The 13008-nt window shown below is 41.4% G+C and overlaps 1 protein-coding gene across 19 annotated transcripts in view; it reads right to left on the bottom strand.

Moving 5' to 3' along the window:
• BAZ2B (bromodomain adjacent to zinc finger domain 2B) overlaps window positions 1–13008 on the bottom strand; it is a 309197-nt gene that overhangs the window by 12115 nt on the left and 284074 nt on the right. For 11 of the 19 annotated variants that reach the window (XM_061608686.1, XM_061608687.1, XM_061608682.1 and 8 more), the window contains 6 exons: window positions 12921–12983; window positions 10866–11010; window positions 7425–8101; window positions 2378–2654; window positions 1529–1684; window positions 949–1109 (listed from right to left, as the gene is read on the bottom strand). In XM_061608686.1, coding sequence (XP_061464670.1) covers window positions 949–1109; window positions 1529–1684; window positions 2378–2654; window positions 7425–8101; window positions 10866–11010; window positions 12921–12983 — 1479 coding nt within the window. The remainder of the gene's footprint in view (window positions 1–948; window positions 1110–1528; window positions 1685–2377; window positions 2655–7424; window positions 8102–10865; window positions 11011–12920; window positions 12984–13008) is intronic. The other 8 variants (XM_061608692.1, XM_061608693.1, XM_061608697.1 and 5 more) reach the window with 1 other exon arrangement.

Raw genomic sequence — 13008 nt, 5'->3', positions numbered from 1 at the left:
GACATCTAATCCCATCTTGTTTGTTCAATGGGAAAAAAAATCAGTGTCATTTAACAGCACAATCCTATGCACGTCAGTTCAGAAGTCCAGCTGAGGTCGTTGAGACTTACTTCCAAGTAAGGGTATAGGACTGCAGCCTAATTATATTGTTCATTTTCCCTCTCAAACAATTTTTTTTAAAAAACCACCTGAAAACTACCACAGAAGCTATTTATTTTATTATTTTAAGTAACATGGTTGTCATACCTACTAGTGAGCAGGGTTGGAATCCAAAGAGCTACCAAAGGTACGCCCAAGGGCTTGTTCTCACTCAGTAGGATTTCTATTTTTTTAAATAGAAGACCATCAACTGCTGCCAACATTCACATTGCCTGTAAAAGTGCCTTCATACATACAATAGAGAAAGGTGCTGTTTCAGAAGTACTATCTCAGATTCCTCTTAGGATTTAACTAGATATTACACGACAGGGAAGAAATGTGTATGTAAGATCATTGCACTCAAGTGTTTCCCTGCCTCTTGCAAGTATCAGCCAATGAACTGGAGTACGGGCTGGGGGAAGCAGGGAACTGAGTATGATGACATTACATTATCACATCATTTCTTTTACTAGATGATTCCGGGGATTCACAGGTCAGAGACTTCCAATGTATTCCATTATGATTATTTAGATCCTTGGGCTCATGGAACTAGTTGCATCATGCTTCAGATCCTGGCTCATATTCCTTCTCTGAAAATTTAACTACTGAAATAAAGTAATAACATGTCCACTTTATGTATGAGTCAAAAAAAGGATGAAACCATTTTAGTCTAGGTGTTAATAACCTAATGAAACTGTTTTTTTCAGTGAGACATTATGGAGAAAGCACTTATCCTTAACTGTACAAGAGCTGCTCTTAACAGCAATGAATTATCACTTTTGCAATGACATTACTGAAGAGACATTTTACCTTGATTTGCAGACTAGCTGATGCCACTCTTCTCTCTAAGTCCTCCACCTGCTGAAGAATACCAATATCCATATCCATGGCTTGCTCTTCTATGGACCAGTTCTCTACAATATCTCGTGTTACCTGATTTTCATCATTTTCATTTACTTCAATAACTGCAGCTGTATTTGGAAATCAGATTGGGTTGCTTTTAGTACAGCTTTCAATCTAATCAAGTTTACAAGCTCAGGACTTCATTCCTGGAGTGAAACGCATATTACATTAAGGCCAATAACACTGAACTTAAAACAAAGGGAGAAAATCAGAATTACAGTCTCTGTCAACAATCCATTTATGTTTTAAGAGACTCCAAATAATTTAAACAGGCTTTGGATTGGCATAGAGAGAGAGAGACAGATTGTTAATATATATATATAAATAAAGTTGAGAAGTCACTAATTACTTAAGACTTGCCTGGAAGAAAGTACCACTTATATGCCATCTTGGCTCATAAATAGCAATCTTGAAAAATACCAAATGTCTAATTATAATTATGCCGTAACACTATGGGTGTGCATGTATGTTTATTTCAGTAACATACCATCTTTATTCTTGAGGCAGGCTACAGTAATATAATCCATATGTTTTTGTATTTGCTTCTGTAAGGCCTTTTCTCTAATTCCCCTGAGATGCAACACTTTAAGCAAAGCTTTTAGATCGTCTGGGTCAATAATCCTCCACCAGCCAAACTGCATTTCTGAATCAAAACAAGGAGACAATTTTTATAGATATTTGGAATAAAACACATTTTTACAACAATAAATTCCTTGGCCTGGATCTAAAGATACATCATATGGATATAGGGGATAGCTACAAGTGTAGCTATTACTTGCAGGCATTCCCTCTGCCAAAGTGACAAGTACAGGCATACCCCGCTTTAACATACGCAATAGGACTGGAGCGTGTATGTAAAGTGAAAATGTACTTAAAGTGAAGCAATTATCTATGCATGTACTGCACTGCAATCGCCACTAGATGGCAGCGGCATCATGCCATTAAGTGTCCGTAATGGCGAAGCACACGTACGTTAAGTGGGGTATGGTGGCGTATGGAGCATGTACGTTATAGCGAGGCGACGTTAAGTGAAGCGACATTAAACAGGCTATGCCTGTACTTAGAATCACAGAACAGTAGATTTGGGAGGGGTCTATAACACCATCGAGTCCAGCCTTCTGCTCAATGCTAGAACCCAGCTTAATGCATACCCAACAGGTGGCTGTTTTTTAAAAAAGTAACAGCGGCTTGACACTTCAGCAGATGAAATCAAAATAAACAAATACCATCTGGTTCTCCTCCTTAGGATGAACTTTAAAAAAAATCCTGGTTGTTAAAGTCAGATCAGAGGAGCAGCCGTTAGAAATGTATCCTTCTTGAAGAACATGACACTTACCTTCTGGGATGGGCTTTGGACTAGGATAATCAACTGGTCTGGCTACGTCAACCACACTAGAAGGTACAGACGCTTGTTTCTCAGCTTGTGGCACAGGTGATTCACTTTTACTTGTTGGAACACTCGGTGTCAAGAATGAATTGCCATTTCCTTCTGACAATCCCAGTCCTGACCCCATACTAGGCAAGGGAGATGAAAATGGAAGATTTGAAGTAATCACTCCAGTAGGCCATCCACAGAACTGAAGTCCCATTACAGGCAATCCTGTCTTCATCTGCTATGCAAAAAACATTTGGAAAAATAGAAACATTTGTTCTACTACAGTTGTACTCAGAAAAATGAAACCAGGAACAGGATACTTTAGCATTAAGTATGATATAAACATACAGGAAGTCTTGAGTTGTAACTATATTTAAAAATAAAGTGACAACAACTGATCACTAAAATAAGATATAAATAAATCACACAGTATCTGAATGCAAAATGGCAAGATTAAGAATTTTTTTAAAAAACCAAACTCTGGAAATTTTCCTACAATATAAACAAAACCATTATGCATGCTTTTAAAAAATCACAATGTTTAGTAACGTTAGTAACATCAGTTTAAAGCATCATATGAAATTCATGCATAATTTTGCCCATGATCTTTCCATGAAGAGGGGGGTGGGGAGTGGGCACTGGGCAGAGACACAGCTGCTTTCTTTTCCTAAAGGAAAACATTGATAATACTATTATTTTTCAGGAGGGGGGAAAATCAGAATGGTAAAAGCAAAGAATAACAGATAAAAAACCCTAAATGTAACCGCCTGATAGTTCAACAGAATGCAACCCAACAGGCTCCAACGAGTGGATCTCTACTCACAAGGAGATTTAAGGTTGCATCAAATGCTCCAGACATGAAGTTCTGCTGGTACAATGAGAATTCTGTTTCCTCTCCTGCCCCCACATTCCCCCAAAATCTGCTCCTGAGTTTGTCCCCCTGCCTTGGAGCTGATTTTGAGGACATGCAGGGGGCTGGAGTGGAGAAGAGAGAAAAAGGAAGCTCTGTTGTGCCAGCGCAGCTACAATGCTGGATACGGCCCTAGAAGTTAAGTCTAACCACGGTTTTTCCGGATTAAGACATAACAACAAACTGAGGTTAATTGAAAACTGAAGTGAAAGCTTCAAATCTCCTCCTTGGAGGTGCACCAAGGGAGGAGAAGGGGTAGCTGATGTGCCCGAAGCTTGCTCCTGTAACACTAAACCCAGAAGCAGCCATCATGGTAAGGTGATGCCACCCTCTTGACAGCAGCATCTCTGCTGCTTACCTGGCCAGTCCATGGCTGAGGCAGGATGGCAGTGAAGTTCAGCTGCATTGATGCACTGACAGAATCAATCTGGTATTGCTGCTGATGCACTCACACAACCCCATTCTTGCCACACTGTCCAGTTGTGCAGCAACAACACTGCTGTCAGGTGGCTGGCTGTGCAGCACTGAGTTACCATGCTGGCCATTCCTGGCTAAAATACAGATTAGCATTACTTCTGAATGTACTGAAATCAATGGGGCTGCTTCAAGGATAATGCTTGGACTGTATTAGTGATCTACAAAGCCAACTAATATAGGCACCTGTCCAATCTATGACTATACTGTCAAGCTGTCCTTGGTAATTACACCACCCCAGAGGGTGAAAGAAGACATGAGGTTCTCATTGCCCTGTATACCTAAAAACAAAGGGATGGTTGCTTAGCCTAACCATATGGGATATACATACAGTATATATACAGTGCCTTGCAAAAGTAATCAGACTCCTGACCAATGCTCTCATGTTACTGAATTACAAATGGTACATTGTAATTGCGTTCTGTATGATATTTTATTTTGAAACACTGAAACTCAAAATCAATTATTGTAAGGTGATATTGGTTTTATGCTGGGAAATGTTTGTAAGAAATATAAAAAACTGAAACATGTTGCTTGCATAAATATTCAACCCTCACACATTAATATTTGGTAGAGCCACCTTTCAGTGCAGTAACAGCTTTAAGTCTTTTGCGGTGGGTATGTACCAGCTTTGCACACAGTTTCAGAGGGATTTTGGCCCACTTTTCTGGGCAGATTCACTCCAAGTCGTTCAAGTTAGTTTGACATCGCTTGTGGACCGCAATTTTCAAAGAGTGCCACAGATTCTCAGTGGGACTGAGATCAGAACTTTGACTAGGCCACTGTAGGACATTCACCTTTTTGTTCTTGAGCCACTCCAGTGCTGCTTTGGCCTTGTGCTTGGGATCATTGTCCTGCTGAAAAATGAATTCCCTCCCAAGCTTCAGCTTTTTAGTGGACTGAAGCAGGTTCTCTTGCAGTATTTCCCTGTATTTTGCTCCTTCCATTCTTCCTTCCATTTTAGCAAGATGCCCAGTAGCTGCTGATGAGAAGTGTCCCCACAGCATGATGCTGCCACTACCATCACTATAGAGATGGTGAGGCATGGGCAGTGTTTGAGTTTTGGCCAAAAGCTCTATTTTGGTCTCATCTGACCACAAAACCTTTTCCCACATCGCAGCTGGGGCACTCTCATGCTTTCTGGCAAACTGCAGATGTGCTTTCAGATGGTATTTTTTGAGTCATGGCTTCTTTCTTGCCATCCTCCCATGCAGGCCAGTGTTATGCAGAGTTCTTGATATGGTTGATTGGTGCACCATTACTCCACTCCAAGCCACTGAACTCTGTAGCTCCTCCCAAGTGATGGTTGGCCTTTCTTGTGGCTTCTCTCACAAGTCTCCTTGTTAGAGCACTAAGTTTTGAGGGACGGCCTTTTCTTGGCAGTGCTTGGGTGGTGTGATGCAGCTTCCACTTCCTGATTATTGATCCAACTGTGCTCACTGGGATATGCAAACACTTGGATATTATTTTGTACCCCCTTCCTAATCTATACGTTTGTATAATGTATTTCTCACTTCTGTAGAATGCTCTTTGGCCATCATTTTCCTTTAGATCCACAGCCTGACCAATGATCCTTCAACAGTGGGGTTATCCTGACAATGTGACCGCATCTTTAATGGTTCACAGGTGGAGGCCAATGTTAAGGTAATTGTGTCCTCGATAGGGCAATTTCTTTCATCTGTGTAAACTGGGAGCTTCCACAGCACAGGGCTTGAATACTTAGGCAAGCAACATGTTTCAGTTTTTTATGTTTCTTACAATCATTTCCCAACATAAAACCAATGTCACCTTACTATAATTGATTTTGAGTTTCAGTGTTTCAAAATAAAATATCATACAGAACGCAATTACAATGTACCATTTGTCTTTTGCAAGGCACACATACGCATACACATACACACACACTTCATCTACAGTAAATTGGAACTTCATCTGCATTAAATTGTTAATGGATTGATCAAGCAAGAATAATATAATTCTATCAAATAATTTAGAGTAACAGATAATGCTCCTAACATAATCAGTTCACCTAAACCTTGAAACCTTAATTTACAGCACTTCACCTTCCCTGCACTCAGAAGTGTTAAACTATCTCCCTGTGGCAAACATCCCCTTTTTGGGCAAGGTGCTCGAGAAGGTGGTGGTGGTGGTCTCACTTCAAACATGCTTGCAGGAAACTGCTTATTTGGATCCATTCCAGTCAGGCTTCAAGGCCTGGCCATGGCACTGAAACTGCCTTGGTCACCCTGCTTGGTGACATCTGTTGGCAGAGAGATAGGGGGAGTGCAACCCTGCTCGTTCTCCTTGATCTCTCAGCGGCTTTTGATACTGTTGGTCATGGTATCCTTTTGGAGCGTCTTAGGGAGGTGGGGATTGGGGCCACTGTGCTTCAGTGGTTCCGCTCATACCTCCAGTGCCACTTCCAAAGAGTATTTATGGGGGGCTACTGTTCAGTACTGTGGGAGTTTTCCTGTGGTGTTCTACAGGGTTCTATTTTGTCCCCCATGCTATTTAACATCTATATGAAGCTGCTGGGAGCTGTCATCAGGAGACTTGGAGTGAGGTGTCATCTATATGCAGGTGGTGACACTAGCTCTATCACTCCGTTTCATCTGAACCAGGAGAGGCAGATGAGGTACTGGCGTGGTGCTTGGAGGCAGTGATGGACTGGATGTGGGCCAATAAACCGAGGCTGATTCCTGAAAAGACAGAGTTGTTATGTGTCCAGAGTTCTCATGTCCAGGTGGTGGAGAAATGGCTTCTTCTGGACAGGGCTGCACTCCCCCAGAAGGAGTAGATCCACAGCATGAAGTACTCTTGGATCCAACATTGTTATTGGAGTCTCAGGTGGCCTCAGTGGCTAGGAGTGCCTTTTTCCAGATCCAGCTGGTTCTCCAGCTTTGGCCCCTTTTGGACAGAGATGACTTGGCCACAATACTCCATGCTCTGGTAACTTCCAGACTGGATTATTGCAATGCGCTGTATGTGGGGCTGCCCTTGAAGACCACTCGGAAACTTCACCGGTTCCAAAATGCAGCAGCAAAATTACTAGCTGGGGTTCCCTTACGATCTCATATAAGCCCTGGTTTAAAATACTGTGTTGGTTGCCAGATCATTTCTGGCTCATGCTAGTGTTAAAAGCCCTAAACGACTTAGGTCATAAATATCTGAAAGACTGCCTCCTTCCCTACAGATCCTCTCAGGTGTTAAGATCAGCAGAGGGGGCCCTTTTGGTAGTTCCACCACCCTCAGAGGTTCGGGGAGTGGCAGCCCAGGAGAGAGCATTCTCTGTGGTGGCTGCTAAGTTTTAGAACTCTCTCCCCACAGAAGTGCATCTGGCAACTTTGCTGTTTTAGGCGAATGATAAAGATGCATCTCTTTACTCTGGCCTTTGACACTTGAGACGTATATTTTTAGACCCATCCTCTTTTGTGATTGTAGTTTCTTAAATTGTTTTTAATGCTGTATTTTTAAATTGTTGTAACATGCCCTGAGACCTTTGGGTGGAGGGTGGGTAATTAATAATAATAATAATAAAAAATAATAATAATGAAAAGAAAAAGAGGATTTTGCATGTATGAAGAAGACAAGACTGAACACCAGAAACTATAATTAAATACTTACCTGAAGGGGTGATAACGCAAAAGGACTTAATCCCATTGGACTCGGGGAAGAGGCTGATCCAATAAGTGGAGATGGGACAGGTGAAGGTGATTTGGATGGAGGATGAGAATGAGGAGTTAGTGAAGAAGCAGCTGCAGCTGGTGATGGTGAATCTATATTGGTAACTGATGTGTCATCACAAGGAGTTCTAGGTAAAAGGCTAAACCACTGTCTGCTCTTTTCTGTAAGAGTCTTTAACAGCTGGTCATTTGAAATTAATGGCGAATTATAAAATTTTCCTGGCCCAGTTGCAATAGAATTAAAGAGATTATTTGGATCTGACTTTTCACTGCTGCTTTGTGATATAGGGGCCTGGTGGCCACAGAGTGAGGTTTTAGAGCTATTTTGATAAGGTAATGAGCACCCATTTGCTGCACTGCCATTGGCTTTCTGGGCTAGAATGTCTGAGTCGGGAGGCATTTTTGCTACCTCCAACAGCTTGCTTAGCTTTGAAAAAGAGCCAGGCTTTTGCAGGAACAGATTCGTGCTGTCCTTCTCTTTGAGATCTTCTTTCTGATTACACTGGTTTGTGTTTAAGCAACTTAATTTTTCTTCTGAGGTCTCAAACATTTCTTCTTTGATGTGAATGCCTTTGGCCTTTTTCAGCTTCTCTTTTTCTTTTGCAATTTCTTCCAGACCTGTATACACAGAAACACTCATTAAATTACCACCCACAATGGACCTTTCTGTAATTAAGACACTGTAAGAAAAACAATGTTGTCAACCACCTTCTCACACACTTACCTGAAACATATACTCATGATGCACAAGATAGTTGTAAAACAAAAAGAAATATCTACAGTTTGAACTGAACATGGGGTAGGATGCCAACTGTAGTAAACAAATGTTTATAACTAACGTGCCTAAGGCTAAGCATGCATATGTATAGGCTTGTTTCAGAGAAATAGCAGGATGTGTTCAAATTTGAATTAAAAGAGTTGTTCTGCACATTACATCAGGGGCAGGGAACCTCAGGCCCAGGGGCCAAATGTAACTCTCTAGGTCTTTCAATCTGGCCCTTGGAACTTTTCCCAGGACACACCCTTACCAGCCCTGCCCCATGCCCTCCTTGAGTGCTTTTGTCTGGCTGGAATATATCCTTGAAATGTGATAATGCTTCTTGCTTGTCTGGATAGAGGCTGGAAAGATTTGTGTAAACATCTGACTTTTGTGTGGATAGAATGTAGCCTACTGTACAAAGGTAAGAGTCACATCTATTGCTCTGCCACCATTGGCTTGTAGCCATTGAAAGACTGCCCATGAGGGAATGCAACCCTTGGGCTAAAAAAGGTCCCCCAACCTCTGGATTACACAGAATGAGGTGACAGGTGGAAATGGTACAATTCTGGAATGGATCACTTAGTCTTCATGTGGGAAAAGCATTTTTGAATGCTCCCCCACATTAAAATAAACCTCCATGTAGTAAACTACAGCATTAGAGAGATGTTGTAAACCTTTCTCCTTGGTTTGCTAGTTTACTACATGGAATGTGGCTGTTTTTAATGTGGCAGAACATTTAAAAATATGATACATGCACATGTAATCCAAAATTACCTAAACCAGAATTCTTCTGCCTCAGTTTGCCAACTTATTCTTTGTAATGCATGGGAAAGCTCTAAGAAGTTGGAAATATTAGGACTTATCCATACCATCAGTGTATCACATTTTTGGCTGAGTGGAACAATCCTACAAATTTCAATAGCCAATCCATATGGAATGCAGGGAGGGAAGGGGTTGTTGTGTTGCCTCTCTTATTTTGTAAAAAGGCAAGATAATGTTTCAGTGTAGGAGGACTCAAATGGAAGTTGAAAATGCTTTATCACAGTCACTGTCAAACTGATAAATGCCCGTGATCCAACAATATTTTCCTGGTAGCCTTGTACATGGGGTAAGCCATCTTTTTCTCTGTACAATTCCCCAAGAAAGAACCGTATGTTATCACATAAAGTCACTTCCTGGGAGCATTTTAAAACAGTTTTTTTTTTAAACGGTGTGCCACATAGAGGTATTAGTTGCTCTAAGTAGCTGTAAATGTAAAAGAAGAAGCCCTCAGACCACCTCATGAGTGCATGAAGGACTCATGTGCATATCAGTTCAACAGTTATGTGGCTTAATCTGCAGTTCTATGGTCCGATCCATGCATGGTTCTGAAGTAAGTTCAATCCAAATTGTGAAGCAAACCAGTATCCTCCCCATCACTTTGTGGATGTAGAGCATCTCAATCTACAGCACATTTACGCCCATTTTATTACTGATACAGAAAAAAAGATCCACGCACTGATTTGCTTCCCATGCACAGATATGCTTCTCTGAGTTGGGGTTTTCTATTTAAGTATTCCAAAATAAAATAATCAGCAACCATATGAGCTCTCTGTTTAAAAGACAAAGAGTCCATTTTTTCAGAAAGGAAGAATCTTCCCCCCCATCCATGATTTCTACATTTTTCTTTTTCCAGTCCTTTACCATGTGTCAACAAGCATTAATAAGAATCTTCTGAACGAAGAGAAGGGAGAGTGGCAGGGAAAGCAGCAGACAGACTTCAGGGAGAGTCACTGCTCTGCACGGCAACCATTTGTTTGCTTAGTTTCTGCACCACTTAGTGCAGCTGCATAATTATAGATAAGTGGAGGTCAGTGTTTACGGTCTATGACTGCTAACACCTGCAAGGGTGTTTGCATTTTCTGCAAAATTTGAATTAATTTCATTTGGAGGGAAGGGATAATGTTGTCCTCATTTATGTGCCTTCTTCTCAGCAATTTCTAAAGTGTTCATCCTCTGTGGCGATTCTGCACTTGGACATTACCAGTACAGAGTAATTTGTGAAAGGAGCAAATTTCCAAGGGACAAAAGCATAATGGATGGGCAGTAGATTTACTGTTTTCTACGTGCAGTATACACCATCTTCCAATTGTTGCCCCTGATTCGGGTTTCACCTCTATGTGTGGATGCTCAAATCCAAGCATCTCATGGGTATCTCATGAGACAAGTGTTCTCTTCCCCCACAATATTCCTCATGATATGTGACCAAGATATGAGACTAGAAACATAACCCCAATAAGTTTAAAACAACAAATTAGATGGATACCTGCAAGCAGATATGCTCACAGGTGCTCCGGCCTATTATTTCAAGCAGTAAGCTTTTGAAATCAGCACAACAACATACTATTACATACAGCTATTTTGCTGTGAGAGAACAATGTCTCACTCTGCAAACTAGAGAGCCCCCCCGCAAAGAATTGCTCTAATGGAAAGGTCAGAATTAGCAATCTTTCCCTACAGCAACAGTGAAGACCCTTATTAACAGCTTATCCTTGCCACCCCCTTGCTGAGGGAGCCCCTTCATAGAGAAACACTATGCAAAGCCTGCAAATGATCCAGTCATTCCAATGACTACTTCATTACCTTCTCCACTTTCCATGCCTTCAACAAAAATTCCCCCACACTGGGGCAAAATCCAATACCGACGTCTGTAACGATCCTGGCCAAACATCATTGAACGTAAAGAATGAGAAGCTTCAAATAACTTTCTTCTGTACTGGTTCTGTTGCTGTTGGGTTTTAAAGAAATGCATTGTTATGGTTATAAAGTTTTTCTTCAGTGTTAAACCAAAGCATAGCTGGCAGTTTACAGATTGTGACACTTTCCAGAGGTTTTGACTATTCAAAATCTATGCCTCTATTCTGCCTGTCCCCACCCTTTAGAAAACAAGAGTCAAATTGGTTACAAAGTGTCACATCAGATAATTTGAACCAGCTTGAAGGATGCATTCTGCAAGGCTACCTTCTGTATTTTGTTACTAATTTCCAGAGCAAAAAGGATCAATTATTTTCATTGCATGACAGCAGATGAAATACAAAGTGTGTATGTGTGCATGCACATGTGCATGAATATATAGATACAGATAAAACTAGCCAGACCAACATGAGATACTGTAGCTCCCGATGCGAAATTTATGAGATGTTTCAACTGGCTATAAAGACAACATTATGTTCAGGATTACCTATATACAAATCTAGTGCTCAGATAATTAATATACCCAGTTGCGCCTGAACTCTTGTGCTGTCATTATTCTGTCATGCTCCTGCTTCAGCTGAAGCAAGAAAACTGAGATGCCAACAAGCCATTCATCTTTACAGAAACAACTGGCAGGGGACAATCACCTATCTGAGGCATAGATAAGCTGGGGGCAAGAACAATAGCACACTGCAGCTTGCTTGGCTTGGATGTAGATTAGGCTTGTGGATGTGCATTGGTGGTGACCAAGGTTTGTGGGCCAAGGGCAGAAGGTATTAAGAAAGAATTCCAGATAATCAGCCCATTGTCTCATCCTAAGCTACATTTTTTTTCATTCTACTGTTGTCAGTTTCCTACAGTTGGGATCAGGAAGCAACTCCCCTTAGTTTCTAAAAGTTTGCTATGCAGCATGGGGTCTGCTCTTCACAAGGAACAAGTCTAAAGCCCTCTTGGGCTCAAAAAACCAGTTTCACAGTTCTTTTTATCCTGGCGACTGACTTACACATTAAAGATGTATGAAACAAGGGCCGCTCTCAGTGCTGACAGGTGCACTGGTTCAGCACATTCAATACCAGAGATGGGGAACCTGCAGCCCTCCAAATATTGTTGGCTTTCAGCTCTCATCAGCCTCACCCAGTGTGGTCAATGATGAATGGAGCTGTAGTCAAACAGTATCTGGAGGGCTGTCCTGCCCAAGACCCTCAAGGCACACAGGGACTGTGCTGACCCCTAGCAGTCTGTACAACAGATCAGAGCATTAGCAGGGTCACACTATACATGTAATAGATTATGGAGCAACACAGTGCAACCATTTTTTGTAGTACTTTTTTTCCATAACTCTGGTTTAGCACAAAATCACACCTTCCTCAGGAAGGATGTATTCCTGCACTCCTGCTATTTCTCACAGTTTTAGAAGTTAGGCTGCTTCCCAGACAGGTCGTTACTGTGGGATGGGTGCTCCTTAAGCATACAATTTCCCCTTGCAGTACCCACATGGCATTGGCTTCAAAATGTTAGCCTGCAGCTCCCCTCCCACTTAATCCAGATTTACCCTTTCTGGGGAAAATCCAGCAAGCTTTTTTTAAAAAAAGAATGTTGCCAATGAACTATCTATGATATTCGAACCACCAGTTTACAATATTAAGCCCTCATCTGGAAGCACCATCAGGTCCAGGGTTAGCCTTAAACATTTTGCAACTGAAGTAAAGATCAAAATGATACTAATTTCCCTCTTCTTCCCTTCTCCCCTCAGTCCAGAGCCGGCTTTTTTCTTCCTGCTGTCTCATTGTAAGGTGGGCCCTGGTTAGGCCAATGCAGTTAAGTCCAATGAATTTGATTAAATGCTAAGGCTCTATTTAAGAACACTTGAAAAATGTGCCAGCTATCTAAATGTTGCACACTTCAATAAAAGGAGTAATTTTTTAATTTATGGAGGCAGCTTACCTTAGTCAGTTTGTCAATCTGTTTCTCTAGCTCCTCCACACTTGCTGTCTGGTCCCCATCATCCTACCACCAATAAACAAAATGTGGC

The sequence above is a fragment of the Rhineura floridana genome, chromosome 2 (genome assembly GCF_030035675.1).
Source record: "Rhineura floridana isolate rRhiFlo1 chromosome 2, rRhiFlo1.hap2, whole genome shotgun sequence".
Lineage (NCBI taxonomy): Eukaryota > Metazoa > Chordata > Lepidosauria > Squamata > Rhineuridae > Rhineura > Rhineura floridana.
The sequence above is the reverse complement of the archived record's forward strand: the minus strand, read 5'-3'. Positions and strand labels throughout refer to the sequence as shown.